This window comes from Trichosurus vulpecula, chromosome 5 (assembly GCF_011100635.1).
Source record: "Trichosurus vulpecula isolate mTriVul1 chromosome 5, mTriVul1.pri, whole genome shotgun sequence".
In the NCBI taxonomy this organism is placed as follows: Eukaryota; Metazoa; Chordata; class Mammalia; order Diprotodontia; family Phalangeridae; genus Trichosurus; species Trichosurus vulpecula.
This window is the reverse complement of record NC_050577.1, coordinates 286,877,575-286,897,813: the sequence shown is the minus strand read 5'-3', so window position 1 is coordinate 286,897,813 and position 20,239 is coordinate 286,877,575. Positions and strand designations below refer to the sequence as shown.

The 20,239-nt window shown below is 41.5% G+C and overlaps 1 protein-coding gene across 1 annotated transcript in view; it reads left to right on the top strand.

Moving 5' to 3' along the window:
• The window catches only part of PAH (phenylalanine hydroxylase), a 68,008-nt gene that overhangs the window by 35,796 nt on the left and 11,973 nt on the right, over positions 1–20,239 (top strand). Inside the window, exons 5-6 of the mRNA XM_036761324.1 lie at positions 8,594–8,661; positions 14,455–14,651. Of these exons, the coding sequence (XP_036617219.1) occupies positions 8,594–8,661; positions 14,455–14,651 (265 nt within the window). The remainder of the gene's footprint in view (positions 1–8,593; positions 8,662–14,454; positions 14,652–20,239) is intronic.

Below are 20,239 nucleotides of genomic sequence, written 5' to 3'. Positions count from 1 at the left end.
ACAATCTTTGCTTCCCAAGTTGTGGGGCCCAGAACTGAACACAAAACTCCAAACCAGGTCAGGGAAGGGGGACTATCACCTCCTTTGTTCATGATACTGTACTTCACTTAAATCAACTTATTTTGGGGGGTGTTCATATTGTTGGTTCTTATTGAGCCCAATTCCACCAACAACCCACAACCTCTTCATGACTCCCTGAAATGGCAAAGTCAAGCTTTCACTATCCAATCACTTTAAATGCCTTCAATCAGTCAATCAATTAATCAACAGATATTTATTATACATCTACTACTATCAAGACATAATCTTATAATGATAATTCTGTGGGTACAAAAAAGATGGCAGGGAAAGAAAAAAGTAGAGACTTTGCATACACATGCAGACACAAGCACCCTTAAGGTGAAATGGGCACCTTCATATTTTTAACAACAGGAGACATTTCAAGCACTTTATGGTGTTATTACAGGATTGTAAGGATTGCAAAGTATTTTACACACATTATCTCATTTGAATTTCCTAATAACACTGGGTGGTAGGTACAATAGGGGCCACTGTTCCCATTTTTACAGATGAATAAAGATGAGTATAGATATGATTTAGAAAAATGATGACTTACTTGAGATTTCATAGCTTCTAGGAGTAGGAGGTGAGATCTGAACCCAAATCCTCCCAATTCCATGTCTAGTTGTCTTTCTGCTACACCAGAGGTGTCAAATACCAAGCCTAGCAGCCTCCCCGACACTCCTGAGTGTGGTTTGAACTAGATTAAAACATAATCAGGAGATACCGGAAAACAAATAAACAATGAATGATGAAATATATATAAATAGAATATACAATGTGATAGACTATAATGATAAATAATAAAACTCAATTAAAATAAACATAGATAATATTGCACTTTAACACTAAGTCAACTCGTGGCCGTGAGGGATCCTTATGATCTTATGGCTATGGCCCCTATTCCCCCTGTTCCTATTTGACATTTGGCATTACCCCAGACTGCCACTCTTACTGTTAGATAAAAATGGGATTAAAAATTTGGCCACCGTAACTATGTATCCAGAGTGAGCACCTAATTCTTAGATGTAATTCTAGCAACAAGTCATTAAAATAATAAAACAATGAGATATTATTGTTACCTTTCATGAATAAATGTCACTTCTGGCTATTGTTAGGGGTTTAACTTTGGCTTGGACTGGAGCAGAGCTGGCTAGCTCATATGGGTGATGGGACCCCTGGTCTTGCCACATTAATATGGTGAGCTAACAAACATGGTTGGGGCAGCTAGGTGGCACATTGGATATAGTACCAGGTCAGGAGTCAGGAAGACCCATGTTCTTGAGTTTAAGTCTGGCCTTGGACACTTAATAGCTGTGTGACTCTGGGCAAGTCAATTTACCCTGTTTGCCTCAGTTTCCTTATATCTGTAAAATGAGCCAGAGAGGGAAATAGCAAACCATTCTAGTATCTTTCCTGAGAAAACCCCAAATGGAGTTATGAAGAGTTGGGCAGGACTGAACAGCAGAGAATATCTATTTCTACCTAATAGGTCTGAAAGAATTATTCCCCACCCACACCCACACCCCTACACCCACCTTTTCCTTATTTTAAAGGAAGTTTGTTTGGTTATTCAGGTTCCTATATAAGGAAATTCATGGAATTGTTTGTGATAATTATGGCAAAAAACCTTTGGAGGGCTGTGTGTGTGTGTGTGTGTGTGTGTGTGTGTGTGTGTGTTTAAATCATGTTGCATCTTACTGCAATATTCCTTTTCTCTCCTTCCCCCCTCCTTCCCCAATAATTTGTTTCCTGTCAAAATATACTGAGTTCCATGCTGTGCAGTCCAAATTGCTGCTATTAGTTTAATTGAGATGGAGCAATTATAAATAAATCCCATGCAGTGCCTGCTGAAATTGTCGCTATTACTTTAAATGGCGACAGGGTGATTAGTCATTCACCAAGTACAGCTAACTCCCTTCTTATTGTAGCCCCTGTGGGTGACAGAAGCCCCAGGGTCTCCCAGAGGCATAATAGTCATCCTGCTGACCAAAGGAAAAGGAAAATCACGCCCAGAGAGGAAACGAAGTGGGGACACGAGAACTGGCTTCAAGGATCTGAAGGGCTGTTATGTGGGAGAAACTCCAGAGGGCAGGACAATGAATGGAAGCTGTCAGGAGGCCCGCGTGGACTTGTCAGAAAACCTTCCTAACAATGAGAGCTGTCCCAGAGCAGAATGGGCTGACTGGAGCTGGTGGGTTCCCAGATAGGCCTAGGTGGCCACCCTTTGGGGCTGGCCACAGCGGGGATCCTGGGGAATAACAGCTGGACGGGATGGTCTCCGACATTGCTCCCAGCTCTAAGATTCTGGGATTCTATGAGAGGCTCACGGCTGTAATTCTAATTGGTCCCACCCTGAAATGAGAAGGGGAAATAGAGGCGCAATCCTACCTTTTGTCTGCTCATACTGACCTCTGAAAGACTCAATTACCACAGGATTTAGAACAGGAAGGGATTTCTCAGACCATCCAGCTCAACCACCTTCTTTCACAGATGAGGAAACTGAGGCCAAGAGAGGTGAAGTCACTTATCTACAATCATGTGGGCAGTGAGTGACAGAGGGGGAATTGGAATCCTGGTCCTTCGACTATAAATTCATTATAGTCTTTTCATTGCACGTACAATAATGTGAAAAGTACAATAAATGTACAATAAATATTGGGAGGGAAGGGAAAGAGAAAAGGAAAGGGAAGGAAAGGGGGAAGGGGAAGGGAAGGAAAGGGAGAAGGAGAGGGAGAGGGAAGAGGAAGGGAAAGGAAAAGGGAAAGGGAAATGGAAAGGAAAAGGGAAAGGGAAGGGAAAGGGAAAAGGAAAGGGGAAGGGAAAGGGAAAAAGAAAGGGAAAGGGAAGGAAAAGGGGAAGGGGAAGGGAAGGAAAGGGAGAAGGAGAGGGAGAGGGAAGGGGAAGGGAAAGGAAAAGGGAAAGGGAAATGGAAAGGAAAAGGGAAAGGGAAGGGAAAGGGAAAAGGAAAGGGGAAGGGAAAGGGAAAAAGAAAGGGAAAGGGAAGGAAAAGGGGAAGGGGAAGGGAAGGAAAGGGAGAAGGAGAGGGAGAGGGAAGGGGAAGGGGAAAGGAAAGGGGAAAGGGAAATGGAAAGGAAAAGGGAAAGGGAAGGGAAAGGGAAAAGGAAAGGGAAAGGGAAAGAGAAAGGGAAAGGGAAGGAAAAGGGGAAGGGAAGGAAAGGGAGAAGGAGAGGGAGAGGGAAGGGGAAGGGGAAAGGAAAAGGGAAATGGAAAGGGAAAGGGAAGGGAAAGGGAAAAGGAAAGGGGAAGGGAAAGGGAAAAGGAAAGGGAAAGGGAAGGAAAAGGGGAAGGGGAAGGGAAGGAAAGGGAGAAGGAGAGGGAGAGGGAAGGGGAAGGGGAAAGGAAAGGGGAAGGGAAAGGGAAAAGGAAAGGGAAAGAGAAAGGGAAGGGAAAGGGAAAGGAAAGGGAAGAGGAAGGGGAAATGGAAAAGGAAAGGGAAGGGAAAGAGAAAGGGAAAGGAAGGGGAAGGGGAAATGGAAAGGGAAGGGGAAAGGGAAAGGAAAAGGGGAAGGGGAAAGGAAGGAAAGGGAAATGGAAAGGAAAAGGGAAAGGGAAGGGAAAGGGGAAGGGGAAGGGAAAGGAAAAGGGAAAGGAAAGGGAAAGGGAAAAGGAAAGGGGAAGGGAAAGGGAAAAGGAAAGGGAAAGGGAAGGAAAAGGGGAAGGAGAAGGGGAAAGGAAAAGGGAAATGGAAAGGAAAAGGGAAAGGGAAGGGAAAGGGAAAAGGAAAGGGGAAGGGAAAGGGAAAGGGAAGGAAAAGCAGAAGGGAAGGAAAGGGAGAAGGAGAGGGAGAGGGAAGGGGAAGGGGAAAGGAAAAGGGAAAGGGAAATGGAAAGGAAAGGGAAAGGGAAGGGAAAGGGAAAAGGAAAGGGGAAGGGAAAGGGAAGGAAAAGGAGAAGGGAAGGAAAGGGAGAAGGAGAGGGAGAGGGAAGGGGAAAGGGAAATGGAAAGGGAAAGGGAAAGGGAAGGGAAAGGGAAAAGGAAAGGGGAAGGGAAAGGGAAAAGGAAAGGGAAAGGGAAGGAAAAGGGGAAGGGGAAGGGAAGGAAAGGGAGAAGGAGAGGGAGAGGGAAGGGGAAGGGGAAAGGAAAAGGGAAAGGGAAATGGAAAGGAAAAGGGAAAGGGAAGGGAAAGGGGAAAAGGAAAGGGGAAGGGAACGGGAAAAGGAAAGGGAAAGGGAAAGAGAAAGGGAAGGGAAAGGGAAAAGGAAAGGGAAAGGGAAGGAAAAGGGGAAGGGGAAGGGAAGGAAAGGGAGAAGGAAAGGGAGAGGGAAGGGGAAGGGGAAAGTAAAGGGGAAGGGAAAGGGAAAAGGAAAGGGAAAGGGAAAAAGAAAGGGAAGGGAAAGGGAAAAGGAAAGGGAAGAGGAAGGGGAAATGAAAAAGGAAAGGGAAGGGAAAGAGAAAGGGAAGGAAAAGGGGAAGGGGAAGGGAAGGAAAGGGAGAGGGAGAGGGAAGGGGAAGGGGAAAGGAAAGGGGAAGGGAAAGGGAAAAGGAAAGGGAAGGGAAAGGGAAAAGGAAAGGGAAGAGGAAGGGGAAATGGAAAAGGAAAGGGAAGGGAAAGAGAAAGGGAAAGGAAGGGGAAGGGGAAGGGGAAATGGAAAGGGAAGGGGAAAGGGAAAGAAAAGGGGAAGGGGAAAGGAAGGAAAGGGAAATGGAAAGGAAAAGGGAAAGGGAAGGGAAACGGAAAGGGAAAGGGAGAGGGAAAGGGAAAGGGGAAGGGAAGAGGAAAGGGAAAGGGAAGGGAAAGTAGTCAAGGGGCCCAGATAGGTTTGTCAGGACACCCTTCCTAAAAAGCTGACTTGGGAGGTGGTGGGTTCTCAGGAAAGGTTAGATGGTCACATCTAAAAGAAAAGAAGAGAAGGAAAGGCCATCAGAACTAAGGGCATTGAACCTTTCATTCTATTGAAGTCCCCAAATTCAACACACTTCTTGTAAAGACTGTACTTCATTTTCAATTCAGCCTGATGCATATTCTCAGTTTGGGACATCAGAGCCATAGAATTCTGGGACTGGAAGACTTTAGAGATCATCTAGTACAATGGTCCTCATTTCACAGAGGAGGAAACTGAGATTTTGCTGAGGACAGTGAGCAAATGGGGACCAGAGCTGAGGATGGAACTCAGGTCCAGTATACCATACTTGTCAGAGAACAAAGGTGGGGAGGAAGTATGGTGGTATGGTGAAACAACAAACAAACAAACCAAAAACCCATATATGCTGACATCAGAGGATTCTGGGTTCAAATCCCATCTCAGACACCTACTGGATGTGTGACCCTAGACAAGACATTTAATTTCCCTATGCCTCAGTTTCCCCATCTATAAAATGAGTGAGTCAGAATAGATGAGCTCAAAGGTCCCTTCCAACTCCAAATCTATGATCCTATAATGTCTCTTTGCCTCAGTTTTCTCCTCCATAGCATAAGGCAGTCTCTGAGATCCCTCCCAGTCCTAAGTCTACAATCCTATGATCCTATGAACTTGTTTGAAGGGGTCATTTAATGTGTGTGTGTGTGTGTGTGTGTGTGTGTCGGAGGAGGAGGAGGAGGAAGAGGAGGAGGAGGAGGAGGAGGAGGAGGAGCCTTCCAAAAGTTGAAAAACATCTCCTGAAACATCAAGCTGTCCCCTAAGTCACGAGAGGGCCCTGCTGAAACAAACAATTTCACAATGTCCCCCTCCTGGGACATTTGGTTCTTTCTGTGTTGTGTGAAGTCTCTTGATGGTCCAAGGTGCAGCTTGTCTGTTTCCTTCTGTGGCCATAACTTTTTAAAATGAAAATAATATTTAACTCCAAAACTGGTTACTCTGTCCTTGAATGACCAAAGTTTTCTGAAGCATCCAAGAAAGACCTGCCAAAGAACCTGCTAGGGACAGGCACTTTCTAACCATCATTATCCATTAAGTTCATTGAGCTAGTCTTCCATGTTTCATGAATTTGACACAGTGATGACCTGGAAGGGTTGGTACAGCCTAAGATAGGATCATACAATTGTAAATTTAGAGCTTGAAGGGAACCTTGGAGGTCATCTAGCCCCAGCCCCCTCATTTAATAGAGGGGGACACAAAGCCTGGAGAGGGGAATTCACCTGCCCAAGGTCATACAACAGGAGCAGGATTTGTATCCAGGTTTTATAACTGCAGATTGAGTTCTCTTTCTCCTGGATGTACCATGATAACAGAATTGCCATGTTAAAGTTCCAGGTCTCATTCAGGGTTCTTAGACTCTTAAGGAAAAGGGACCTCAGACAACATCTAGGCTACCCTTGACCATGAATTCCCTCGAGAACATACCCAGTAAGTGGTCATCCATCCTTTCTTTGAAAGACCTCCATTGAAGGAGAACCCACTATCTCCTGTGGCAGCTTACTATATTTATCACAGCTTCAATCTTTGGGTGGCTTTTCATTGTGTGAGTCAAGATGTGCCACTTTACAACTTCCACCCATCATGTTGATCAACAAGCATTTATTAAGCACCTACTATGTGCCAGGGACTGTGCTGGGCACTGGGCATGGAAAGAAAGGCAAAAGACAGTCCCTATTCTCAGGAGACAACATGCAAACAGCTACGTACAGAAATGATATAGACTGTATAAATTGGACATTTTCAACAGGGGGAAGACACTAGCATTAAGGGTGATGGAAAAAGGGTTCTTGCAGAAGATCAGACTTTAGCTAAGGCTTGAAGGAAGCCAGGAAGCAGAGATGAGAGACAGAAGAGTTCCAGGCATGGTGGACAGCCAGTGAGGATGTCCTGACTCAGGAGATGGAGTGTAGTGTTCAAGGAACAGCAAGGAAACCAGTGTCACCCGGTCACAGAATACCTGGGGGTTTGGAGGAAGTTAAGCATAAGAAGGCTGGAAAGGGCAGAGGGGCCCAGGTTAGGGAAGACTTTGTAAGCCAAACAGGATTTTTATATTTGATAATGGAAGGAATATGGAGCTATTGGAGTTCATTGAATGGGAGACTAGGACATGGTCAGGCCCAGGCTTTAGGAAGATAACTTTGACAACTGAATGGAGGATTGAGTGGTGTGGGGAGAGACTTGTGGCAGGCAGACTCACCAGTAACTATTTTAATAGTCCAGGTGTGAGGTGATGAGGGTCTGCACCAGGGAGGTGGCAGTGTCAGAGGAGATGAGGGGCCATATTCAGAAGATGTTTAGAGTTAGAAATAACAAGACTTGTGGATTGATTTGGGGGAAAAATTCAAGGATGACACCTTTGAGTCCAGGGAACTGGAAGGATGGTGGTCCGAGGTCTGATCTCTAGCACCAAGTGACCAATTTTGTTGTTCAATTGGTTTTCAATGATGTCCAACTCTCCACAACCCCATTTGGGGTTTTCTTGGTAGAAATACCAGAATAGTTTGCCATTTCCTTCTCCAGCTCATTTTATAGATGAGGAAACTGAGGCAGGCAAACAGTGTTAAGTGCCTTATCCAGGGTCATACAGCTAGCAAGTGTCTAAGACCAGATTTAAACTCAAGAAGATAAGTCTTCCTGCCTAATTCCAGACCCAGCAATCTATCTGCTGCACCACCTAGCTGCCCCACCCAGACTAAATCCTCAGTTTAAAGATAACACTCACATCCTTCAAAGTGAATCTTTTCTTCTCTGGGTTAAGCATCCCCAATTCCTTTATTTGATTCTCATGTGGCACAAGGCCCTTCATCCTCCTGCTTGCTCCTCTCTGGGCTTGTTCCAGCTTTTCAGTTTTCATCCTAAATATCACACTTAGAACTAAGACTTTGGTTAAAACTCACTAGAGAGCATTCCAGACATTGGGAAGAGCCTATTCAAAAATATAGCTGAGAGTTGTAATGTTGTATACTAATATGGTATCTGCTCCATCTTTCTCTCTGGGTTAGCTTATTTCTCCTAAACTACCTTCATGTTGGTAGGTTTGGATTCCAGCCATAGCCACTCATCTACTATTTAATCTCTCTCTCTTTTTCTGCCTCTCTCCCTTTCTCTCTCCCTCCCTCCCTTCTTTGTCTCTCTGTCTCCGCCCCCATCTCTCACTCTGTCTCCCTCTCTTCTCTCTATCTCTCTTTGTCTCTGTTTGTCTCCTTCTCCTCTTTTCCTCTCTCTCTGTCTCTCTGTCTCTGTCTCTTCTTCTTCTTCTTCTTCTTCTTCTTCTTCTTCTTCTTCTTCTTCTTCTTCTTCTTCTTCTTCTTCTTCTTCTCCTTCTCTCTCTCTCTCTCTCTCTCTCTCTCTCTCTCTCTCTCTCTCTCTCTCTCTCTCTCTCTCTCTCTCTCTCTCTCTCTCTCTCTCTTTCTCTCTCCACTTGATCATACTGTTTCTGCCAAAGTTTTTCTGAAAAATAGGGAATCAGAGGACCTGGGTTCAAATCTCAGCTCAGCTACTCCCTACCTGTGTGGTCTTGGGAAAGCCACTTCATCTGTCTCTAAGCCTCAGTTTCCTCACCTGTAGAAGGCTGGGACGGAAAGGCATCTGAGGTTCCTTGAAGCTCTAAAACTCTAATCCCCTAATCCTAAACATGATGCTTCCCCCCTTAGGGTTTTAAAGATCCTGTGTACCGGGCCAGGCGGAAGCAGTTTGCTGACATTGCTTACAGCTACAGACAGTAAGTGTTCCCTCACCTCCCAGCTGGGGAAGAAAGGAAAGCAAACTCCAAAGGCTCTCCTCCCCCACCTCTAATTTTCCTGGATTGAGAAATGATTGCCTAGAGACTGTATCCTTTCCCTTTTTTCTGTGTGGGTGTCCAAATCCTTGGCTACCAGCATTTATAAAAAAATTGCCGGAAGACAAAAAGAAATTGCCCCCAGTGCAATTGAGCCTGCTCTCTCTCCTCTTGGCTTTGTTGGCTAATTGCAGAAGCTTTGTCTTCTATAACTACAAAAGCTCTAGCCTGAATCAGCCCCCTCTGGTCTCCCCCACATCATTCAATGGGGAAGACCAAGGAGGGGAGAGAATCATTTACATGAAAGAGGGGTCTCTATTCGGGCATCAAATAATGAATCCCTTGTGGTCTCAGCTTAAACTTGGACTCAGTGCCCTACTTTTAACCACCTAACCCAGATGCCCCGAACAATTTTAGGGTACAATTTGTTTTGGAGAGAATGGAGGGGAAGGGGTCTTCTCTGTCTTCCCTGCTCATTCCAGCTAAGAGAAAATGGAAAAGAGGAAAAATCTTGGAGCTTGGGTATTTTGTTGTGGGTGGTCATAGGATCACAGATTTAGAGCTCAAAGCGAACTTAGAGGTCATCAAATCCAGCCCCACCCCCTTGTTTTACAGATGAGGAAACTGAGACACAGATTAAATTACTTTCCCAAGGTCACACAGTCAGTAAATATTTGAGAGTGGATTTGGGCTCATCTTCCTGACTTCAAATCCTGGATTTCACTGCATGATCATGGCCACCACAAAATCATCACACCCTGTTTTTTTGTTTTTTTGGGGGGCCAAAATATGGTTTGTGACCCTTTCATCATGTAATCATCACATGGTATAATTGTTTGTCATGCTGATTAAAAGGTAAACAGAGTGGCAATTTATTCACCAGTGGCATATGGATACACATTTATCTCTCGCACATTGTGAGCCTGGGAGCCTAGAATTCTCACGCACGCACATTGTCAGTATTCAATATATTCATGAGTATTCCATGTATCCTAATCTTTCACCAAAGACAGTTTAGTAATAAATGATTTTAAGTGATACCGTTAAAGTTTAGCAGTGCTGGGACCCCAAAATAGCCATAGGTATGTCCTGCCCAAATGAATTGAGCTCAAATTCTTTCAGTCAAAGAAAAACAAAAAAGTATTTGAAGTTTTCCCAATTCCCTAGTGCTACAAGAATTGAGAGAATTGGGCATATGCATCCAGATAGGGCATCCATCGTTGTCCTCTAAGAAGGTATGTCCAGGTTCGTGGCCTCCAACATAACCACTGGATTGAGAATCTGAGAGAGGCTGAGTACAAGACAGCCTCGTAGCTATCTGACCTAATGGGACCTGAGAGGTCAGGCCCAAAAGTGACCCCAACTGTATGGCAAGAAGGGGATAGTGAGAGGGGGAGGCTTACCTACTTTCCAGTCTTGGCTGAAAAAGAGTGAGGGCAGGCAGTTTTCCCAGTCTCAGGGAAATGTTGAGGTTTATGGGTACTGGGACCCCGAAATAGCAACCCACAGGTCTTGCCTCAATGAATTTGACCCAAGCCTTTTTTCAGCCAAAGATAAGGTTTAATAAAACACCTATAGAGGGTGATTCTAAAATTCTGCCATATTGGCCAGACTTAAGGAATCTGAGTGTTTGTATCACTAATGCGAGTGGGCCAGATTGAATCTGAGCGCTTTCATGGAAACAAGATGCATCTTATATACAGAAGGATTGTGGGAGGGATCTAGGAGTGGTCAATAGGTTGGGGTGACTGGAGGTCGAATGCCTGGGTTTAGATAGGGTCAAAGGTGAGAAGTAGTCAGAGGCAATCTGGAGCTAACAGACAATGAAGGACGGACGGGGCTAAGTTAAGGGTAACAGAAAATTGGGCATAGCGATAATGAAAGTCCAGTTGAAGGGCTTATAGCCTTAGGGGAACACCAGATCAAGTGAGGAAATTCAAGGAGAGTTCAAGGGGGTTTCCAGAGCCTGTACCCCATCAATAGCAGCACAATTTTCAAAGGCTCACATAATGGTTGCACCCCACTTTTTCCTTAAAATTTGACCTAAAATCTGTGACGATTATGCAGTGAGATACAGTATGCCCCCTACCTATCTGATGTAAAAACTATCTACTAGAATCATAGCTCTAGGGGCAGAAGGTATATTGAAGGCCAACCCTCTCATTACAGCTGAGGAAACTGAATCTCAAGGAGGTTAAGTGACTTTTTTCCAAGATCATAAAGGTAGTAAATAAGAGGTAAGATTTGAACCCAGGACCTCGGACTCTCTGCATCCACTGTACCACATTCTCTCAGAAGCATCTCCTCTGAGCTGGGCATTAAGGATGCAAAAAGGCAGTCTGCTCTTAAAGAGTTACATTCTCCTGGAAAGATGTATCATTGAAGACAAGAGAGTGGAATAGTACATGGGAACCAGATTGTTCTTGGTCAGTCATTTTAAAGTCATGTCTGACTCTTCATGAACCCATTTTGGGGTTTTCTTGGCAGAGATACTGGGCTGGTTTGCCATTTCCTTCTCCAGTTCATTTTACAGATGAGGAAACTGAGGCAAACAGGGTGAAGTGACTTTCCCAGGGTCACAAAGCTAGGAAGTGTATGAGGCTGCACTTGAACTCAGGAAAGTCAGTGTTCTATCTATTGTGACATCTAGCTGCCTCTTGTAGGTCCCCTCTAAATCTGTTTATGATCTTATTTAAATGAAGTAGATTTTTGCCTCATTTTTTTTCCTGGATCAGACCTATGATTTCATTTGTGCAGGGAAATTTCTATAAGGAAATTCCTTTCATAGATACAGATTTGTACCTACTCTGCTACTATAGGCTTAGAGTCACTTGGGGCCATTCCATTGAAAGATTAACTTGACAACAGTCTCACAGCTAATATGTGTTAAAGGTAATACTTGAACCCGAGTGTTCCTGACTGAAATCAGATTTCTAGTCACTATTCCAGGCCTGCCTTACTAGAAAGACAAAAGTTCACACAATTAGAGATGTCTGAAAATACAGATGTCTACAGAGAGTTCCCGATCCTTGGGGGACTACAATTGGATGGAAAATTTTCAGGGATACCATGAGTAGGGCTGAAGACTTGATGAATATTGTCTCTGCTTGGGGAAGCAGAACATTCTTTTTTTCTTAATTAAAAGTGTATGTATCATTATTTATTTATTTTAGCGCTATATTCTTTTTAAATTTTGAATTCCAGATTCTCTCTCCCTCCCAGCCCTCCCCTACTCATTGAAAAGGCAAACGATGATATCAGTGATACATGTGAAACCATGCAAAACGTTTCCACATCAGCTATATCACACAAAAAAGCAAAAAAAAATTGAGAGAAAATATATTTCAATTTACGCTCAGAGTTCATTGGTTCTCCCTGTGGAGGTGAACAGCATTTTTTTTTCATCATGAATTCTTTGGAATTGTCTTAGATCATTGTATTGATCAGAGTAGCCACATCTTTCACAGTTAGTTGATCATCATTACAACATTTCTATTAATATGCACAGTGAATGGTCTCCCATGATATTCTTCTCAGTTCACTTTGCATCAGTTCATTTAGCTCTTGCCATGTTTTTCTGAAACCATATACCTCATCATTTCTTATAGCATGAGAATTCCACTACATTCATATACCACAACTTGTTCAGCCATTCCCCAATTGATGGACATCCCTTCAATATCCAAATTCTTTGCCACCACCAAAAGTACTGCTTTAACTATTTTTGTACATATAGGCTCTTTTCCTTTCTCTTTGATCCCTTTGGGATGCAGACCTAGTAGAAGTATTGCTGGGTCAAAGAGTAGACACAATTTTATGGCTCTTTGGGCATAGTTCCAAATTATTCTCCTGAGTGGTTGGACCAGTTCGCTACTCCACCAGCAATTCATTAGTGTACCTATTTTCCCTCATTCCCTCCAGCAATTGTCATTTCTGTTAGGTGTGAGGTGGTACCTCAGAGTTGATTTAATTTGTCTTTTTCTAATAAATAGTGATTTAGAGCATTTTTTCATATGACTATAGATAGCTTTGATTTCTTCTTTTAAAAACTGCTTGTTCATAGCCTTTGGCCATTTAGCAAATGGGAAATGTCTCTTATTTTTTATAAACTTCACTTGGTAATCTAAATATTTGAGAAATGAAGTCTTTATCAGAGTAACTTGCTATAAATTTGTTGATATTACTTCATTGTCTTTGGTGCCTTTTAGCAAAATACAGTTTCCCTGATTATCTCTTGCAATTAGGTCTAATTTTACTTTGACTTTGTATGAGATCATCCCTCTCTTCTTCACTTCAGCTGAAGCTTTATAGCCCCTGTTCTAGCCCTTCATTTCAACTCTGTGTGTCTTTGTGTCCCAAGTGTATCTCTTGTACACAATCCATTGTTGGACACTGGTTTCCTATCCATTCTTGTAGCTGCCTCCATTCTATGGGTTAACTCAAGCCGTTCACATTCACAGTTATGATCACTAACTGTGCATTTCCATCCATCCCATTTTCCTCTGTTTATAGTTCTCTCTCTTTTTAGCCTGTCCCTCCTCAAAAGTCTGTTTTGCCTCTGACCATTGCCTCCCCAATCTGCCCTCCTCCTTATCTTCCCCCCAACTCTTAACTTCTTCCCTTCTAGTCTTCCTATGGGGTAAGATAGATTGTATACCCAACTGAGTGTGTATTTAAGTAAGTATGTATGCATGTATGTATGTATGTATGTATGTATATGTATATGTGTATATCTATCAATATATTCTTTCCTCTTTGAGCCAATTCTGATGAGAGTGTGATCCAAATATTGCCTGCCACCACCACCCTGCCATTTTCCCCTCCATTATAAAAGCTCTTCCTTGTGTACCTCCTTTATCTGAGAAAATTTGCCCCATTCTACTTCTCCCTTCTCCCAATGCATCCCTCTTTCTAACCCTTACATTCTTTTTTGGAGGTAATAACAAAAAATTGACTCAAACCCATCCTTTGTCTATACAGACTCCTTCTGACTACCCTAATAATGATAAAGTTAAATCTTGCCATATAAGAATTATTCTTTTTAAAAAGGAAATTGAACTGTCCAGACCTGACAGTAGATAGATGTTTATTGTTAGTATGCTTCCACATTGTTTTGTGGGAGTCATGGAGTACGGACATGCCTCTGGTAGAAGCACCTTATGCTTAAATCACCTTTTTAAGAGATAGATTTTTTTTTGCATTTTTAAACCCCTACAACTTCCTGGTGACATAGCTATTACACATAGCATAATAACTACTACATTTAGCAACCATAATGTAATGGACAGGGCACCGGACTGAGAATCAGGAGGACCTGAGTTCAAATTCTGCCTCAGACACTTACTAGTTGTGTGACCATGGACAAATTGATTAAACTTTTGAGGCTCCAGTTTCTTCATCTGTAAAATGGGTTGGAGGTATACTCAATAGTCTCTATGATTCCTTACAGTTCTCTCTGTAATCCTATGAGACCACCATGGTCTGATGTAAAGCATTAGCTTTAGACTCATGAAATCTTGGATTTAAATTCTCAGCTCCTGGTTCTACCACTTAGTAGCTGTGTGACCTTGAACAAGTGACACCCTTTCTGGTCCTCAGTTTCATTATTATTATTATTGATAGCAATGTTATTCCCTTGAAATCCCTTCTAGGCCTGGGTCTATAATCCTATCATCTCCTGCTAAGACTGTCTTTATCCTCAGACCTATATCTATATTTTGTATGTCTTTGTTACAGTGGGCAGCCTATCCCAAGAGTTGAGTACACCGAAGAAGAGAAGAAAACATGGGGCATGGTGTTCAGGACCTTGAAGTCTTTATATAAAACTCATGCTTGCTATGAGCACAATCACATCTTCCCTCTTCTGGAAAAATATTGTGGTTTCCAAGAAGACAACATTCCACAGCTGGAGGATGTTTCTCAGTTTCTACAAAGTAAGTTTACCTACTACTTAAGGTCTAGGTGGGACAGCTTCTTCTGGGACAGTCGTTGTATTTGCATAATCCTGGTTCTTGAATTTCATGGTTATCCCTACCTCTGGTATCCTCCCCATGGAATATGTGTGTGTGTGCGTGAGCGTGTGCGCATAGATAGAGAGAGAAAGAAAGAGAGAAATAAGGAGGGAGGAGGAGAGAGAGGGGCAAAGAGAGAAAAGGAGAGGAGGAGAAGGGAGAGAGAGATGGAGAGAGACACAGAGAAGGAAGGAGTAAAAGAGAAGGAAGGAGAGGGAAGAAGGGAGAGAGAATAGGGGAAGAGGGAAGGAGGGGAGAGACAAATAAGGAAGGAGCTAGAGAAAGAAAGAAAGAAGGAAGGAGGGAGAGAAAGAGAGAGGGGGGCAGTGGGAGGGGAGAGAGAGAAGGAAGGAGAAATACTGAGAGAAAGAAGGAGCAAGGGAAAGAGAGAGGGGTGGAGAGAGGGAGGGATGGGGAGAAGATATGGATTCAAATCTTAGCTCTGTTTCTTACTAGCCATATGACGACGGCAAACCCTTTAAACCTTCTCGACCTCAATGTCTTCATCTGTTAATTGAGAGTCATATATTTACTTTATTTTCTCTATAAGGCCTAAGCTCCCCCAGACTGAAGGAGATAATGCCTATAGAGAAGACGGACCACAATTTAGTAAACAGGCCCCTAGTTTTAGAGACAGGAAGATCTGGGTTTAAATCCCACCTCAGACATTTGTCAGCTACGTGACCCTGGATGCCCCCTGAGTAAACCAATGAACTTCTCTGCATCTTCCTTTCCTTAACTATACAATAGGGCAAAGTCTCATCTAGCTCTCAATAAAATGCTCTGCAAACAGCAAAGTGCTATGTTTTGTTACTCTGTAAGTGTGTAGGGAGGGGCTGATGGGGAGTATTGGGCATGTGCTCCCCTGAGTATAGGGAATTCCCAATAAGGAAACTCTCTCCACTAATGCAGATTGACCACTCATCTACATTTTGTAGTTTTAAACAGTTGTCTGGAGGCACTGGGAAGTTAAGGGCTCTCAAGCCAGTACATGCCATAAGAAGGACTCAAGCCCACATCTTCTTAGCTCTCAGGCCTTCTTTTCACAATGCTATGCTGCCTTGTCAGTTAAGCACAATCCCTCCTGTTTAGCTGACAAAGGGGATCTGGAAGACTTGGCCTTTGGGTAGCTGAATGATCTGAAAATGTTATTTACCTCATTCTTATGTGCTCACTTTTTGTCTTCTCCCAAAATGCCACCCTTAGGTTTTCCAGTTGGGTTCCTAGGGGGTCGATTAATCTCAGGTTGAAATATGCAGTCTCTCAGTCTGTATTCTTACTACTAGGGATCACAAGCCCCCACTGATGTACTTCCCTCTAACAATCAGAAGATAGATAAAGTAGCTCTTAGCAATCTCATTTGCTTTGTTGGCATAGGTAAGATCAAGGGCTAGAAAATACTCTTTCCCAAAACCTGGGATATACTCTCCCACTGATACACATGGTTTCTGTGGGAACTTGTGCAGTGGTAATGAGGCAGAAATGTAGGGAACACATGAAGCCAAGCCTTGGTATTCCTCTGATAGTCAAAGCTGCTTCTCTTTTGCAAAGTCTGTGGAAAGCTTCCCCCTGAGTGTGACATCTCTGCTGGGTAGGTTGCTTTGCTGGGTCCCCAAGGTCTGTTCTTCTTCATAACTTGATTCTCAATTAGCAGGGATAACTCCAGGTAGTTCTGGAGCCAGCTCCAATCCAAGAACTGATTGTTAAATTTTTAGTATGAGCATTTATGCCTCAGAAATCAGCCAACTGTATATATCAGGGTTTGAATTATCATTTTGTTAATTGTCTAGACTTACTTAAAAATGTGTCCATCATATAATTCCCCCCAATAGAAAGTTGTCATATATTTACCAGCACATCCTCAGATAACTCTTTGGTGTCTGTTCAGTTGTTTTTAGGCATATCTGACCCTGTTTGGGGTTTTCTTGGCAAAGACACTGGAATGGTTTGCCATTTCCTTCTCCAGCTCATTTTACAGATGAGGAAACTGAGGCAAAGAGGGTTAAGTAACTTGTCCAGTGGGGTCACACAGTTAGTAAGTGTCTGAGTTTGGATTTGAACTCAGATTTTCCCAACTGCAGGCCCAGAGCTCCATCCACAGTGCCACATAGCCAACTCTTTTCTTTGTTGTCAGAGATCCCACTCCTTGAAAGTACCTCTGGCCTCAGGTGATTACTTCTGTATATCCATGTTTGTCTGGGGTTTCTACTCCTTATGTTGTCTTCCAAACTTGTAACATCAATTGGCATATCCATTAAGTCCTTTTTCAGATAGGTTAGATACATCTACAAATTTATTCTTATTATTAATTAAGCTTTGCTTCACTTCATTTATTTTGTTATTTGCTGCTTCAATAAAAACTTTTACTCTTTGGATGTTATTGTATAATTTTCCCTGAACTGTTCCTTAATTTGTGTGTATGTTCCTTGGTGAATCTCCTTTTAATTACTTTAATATACTTGTTACATAATTCAATTTATGATTTAATTTATCCTTTGAGACACCTTCAATCCTGTCCATGGATGATTCAACTATTATTATGGAGGGAACTTTTTTCTCTTAGGTCTCTTAGGTTACAAAATTTACCTTTTTGTGCTGCAATTTTAAATTTTATTATGTGATACTCTGATCAGGAGTGACGATGATGGTAGAAAGTGCAGGCCTAGCAAGTCTGACTTGGGTATAAGCTGAAGCTGTTGTTGTCAGGGAACATACCAGGTAGAAAGCTTTGCTCAGTTTCAGGAATGTGAGTAAATCTGGGTGTCTCCTCTGGTCCAGTTGGAGGAGTAAAGAGTCGGGGGGAAGCCGAGAATCCCCTCAGTTTTAAGAAGTGAAGAATCCTCCCTACTTTAATGTAGGTATGAGGTGAGGGAAAAATATCCCACTGCTTTCAACACCCTGCCAGGTACCCTTTCAGTAAGAGGAGGGAATAGGGGTGTAAGAGCTGAGTGGGAAGTGGGAAACTCTCTGCCTCTGTGATGGACAGATTTCAACCAAATAGTAGAAGGATAAGTTCTTAAGAAAAAAATCTACATTGCTCTTTACTAATTATATCATATATATGAATTTTATATATAAATATAAATGACACCTGATCTTTTCTAACGTTAAAAGAAATAATAAAATTAATTTGAAAACTATAAAAATTCCATATGTCAATATTTATAGAACATAGTCAAATCAGTGTTTAGAATCAAGTTTGTATCGTTGTGTCTGCATTAATAGAAAAAAGATAAAATAAATGAATTAAGCTTACTTTAAGGATGCAAGAAAAGGAGCAAATCAATAGCACAGAATAATGTAAAACAAAAGAGATTAGAAAAAAGAGGAAAAAATAGAAAATTAAACATCATAATAATTGATAAATATGACCAAGAGGTTTTTAAAATATATGTCAACAAAAGTGACAAAGCATTTACAAATGATAAAAAGATGAAATGCAAATAAACAAAATTATAATAAAAAAGTTCACAAAAAAGACTAAAGAAATTGAGAATAATTTTCTAAAATATTGGTATTTTATTAAAGATGTAAATTATTGACCATTCACAGTGGATTCCCAGTCAAAGGATATGAAAGGACAATTTATTTAAAAAGAAACACAAATTGTTAATAAGTACTTCAAAAAAACCTCGACTTCACTAATCATCAAAGAAATGCAAATGGAAACAAATCTGAGGTACCACCTGACATATGTCAAACTTGCAAAAAATGATGAAAAGCAATGAAATTACCAACTTAGTGGGGTTGTAGAAAAAAGGCATCTTTATTAACTGTTGATGAAATTGCCAAGAGGAATATCGTCAGAAAGGAACTGAGTAATACACAATAAAAGTTACAAAAATAAACATTCTGTTTGACCCAATAATTCCATTTTTTTTAGGAACATGACATGAAAGTGTTATCAAAAACACATACCTACACATCTGCTCAAAGTTTTTTTCATGGCAACCTTATTTCTATTAGAAAAAAACTTGGAAGCCACCCTAAAGGAATAGTTAAGTTGTGATAATAATCACATCGCAGCAATATGGATTATATGAAGATATGTGGAAAGGCCTTTATGAAATATTGCAAAGAAAAGTGTGGACAAAACTAACCCTCCCTCCCTCTTTCAGAAATATTAATAAAGCATTAAAAATTGCCCTAGTCTGAAGCCTTTGGACTAAACCAAAAAAGAATCCTTACCGTCTTTAACTATCAATTCTGAAAAGCCTTGTTCCCTTCTCTTTTGAGAGTTTTTGCTCTTGTCCTGTTATTACTCTGAGTAAGACATTTCTTCCACACACAAAAATGGAACCAGAACAGAGTTCATACATACATACACACTCATACAATACACACACATATACATATACATATATACAATATATATACATATATACAATACATATACATACATATATACATATACATATATGCTTCCACAAACATACAGAATATATAAGAGCAGAAATGGATAGTAACAAAGATACAATCAGATTCCTGATGGAGGACTAGAGGGATTGCCTAAAAAATTGTCATGACATTTTTCTCATTGAAATTCAATTAAATGTAAAGAGTCAAAAAACAAGTTTGATTGGTTTTTGTAAGTCATTAAAATAATAAATGCTATTAAAAAAGAAAAAGGTCAAATTGAGAGACACTGGGAAAGACTTCCCCAACCCCCAAGTATATCTCTTATCTGTCTTTGCTAATGAGATCAGAATTTCTTTTATCATAGCTTAATTACTTTAGTTTAAGACGTTGCTTCCTGTGAAAATGTGAACACCAGGAAAGGGAAACAAGTAGGAAGAACACTGGATTTGGACTCATTGGACCTGAGTTCAAATCATATCTCTGCCACTTATTACTTCCGTGACCTTGGGCAAATTATTTAATCTCTCTGTGTCTTATTTTTTTTTAATCTGTGGGTTTATGACTTTGTTGTTGTTTAGTTGTGTCCGACTCTTTGTAACCCCATTTGTGGGTTTTCTTGGCAATGAAACTGGAGTGGTTTTCTATTTCCTTCAGGTCATTTTACAGATGAGGAAACTGAGGCAAACGGTTAAGTGACTTGCCCAAGGTCACACAGCTAGTAAGTGTCTGATGCCAGATTTGAACTCAGGTCTTTCTGATTCCAGGCCCAGCACTCTATCCACTGTACCACCTAGCTGAACCAATATGAGGGCAATAATATAAAAAATATATACATACATATATATATATATACATGTACATGCATATATCACATCATATCTATATCTACATATCTACATCTACATCTATATCTATATGCATACAGACATACATATAGATGTATATGGTGGTATACAAATGCAGCCTTTCCAATAGGGCTGTTTTGAGGATAGTGCTTGATAAATCTTGAAAGGAAAAAGCAAAGTGGTGCAGCAAAAAGAGCAGGGATTTGGAGTTCATCAGTCTAGGTTCAAATCCTGTCTCTTCCCATTATTGCCTGTATGTCCTTAGATAAATAATTTAATTTCTCTAGTTTTCAGTTTCCTCATCTG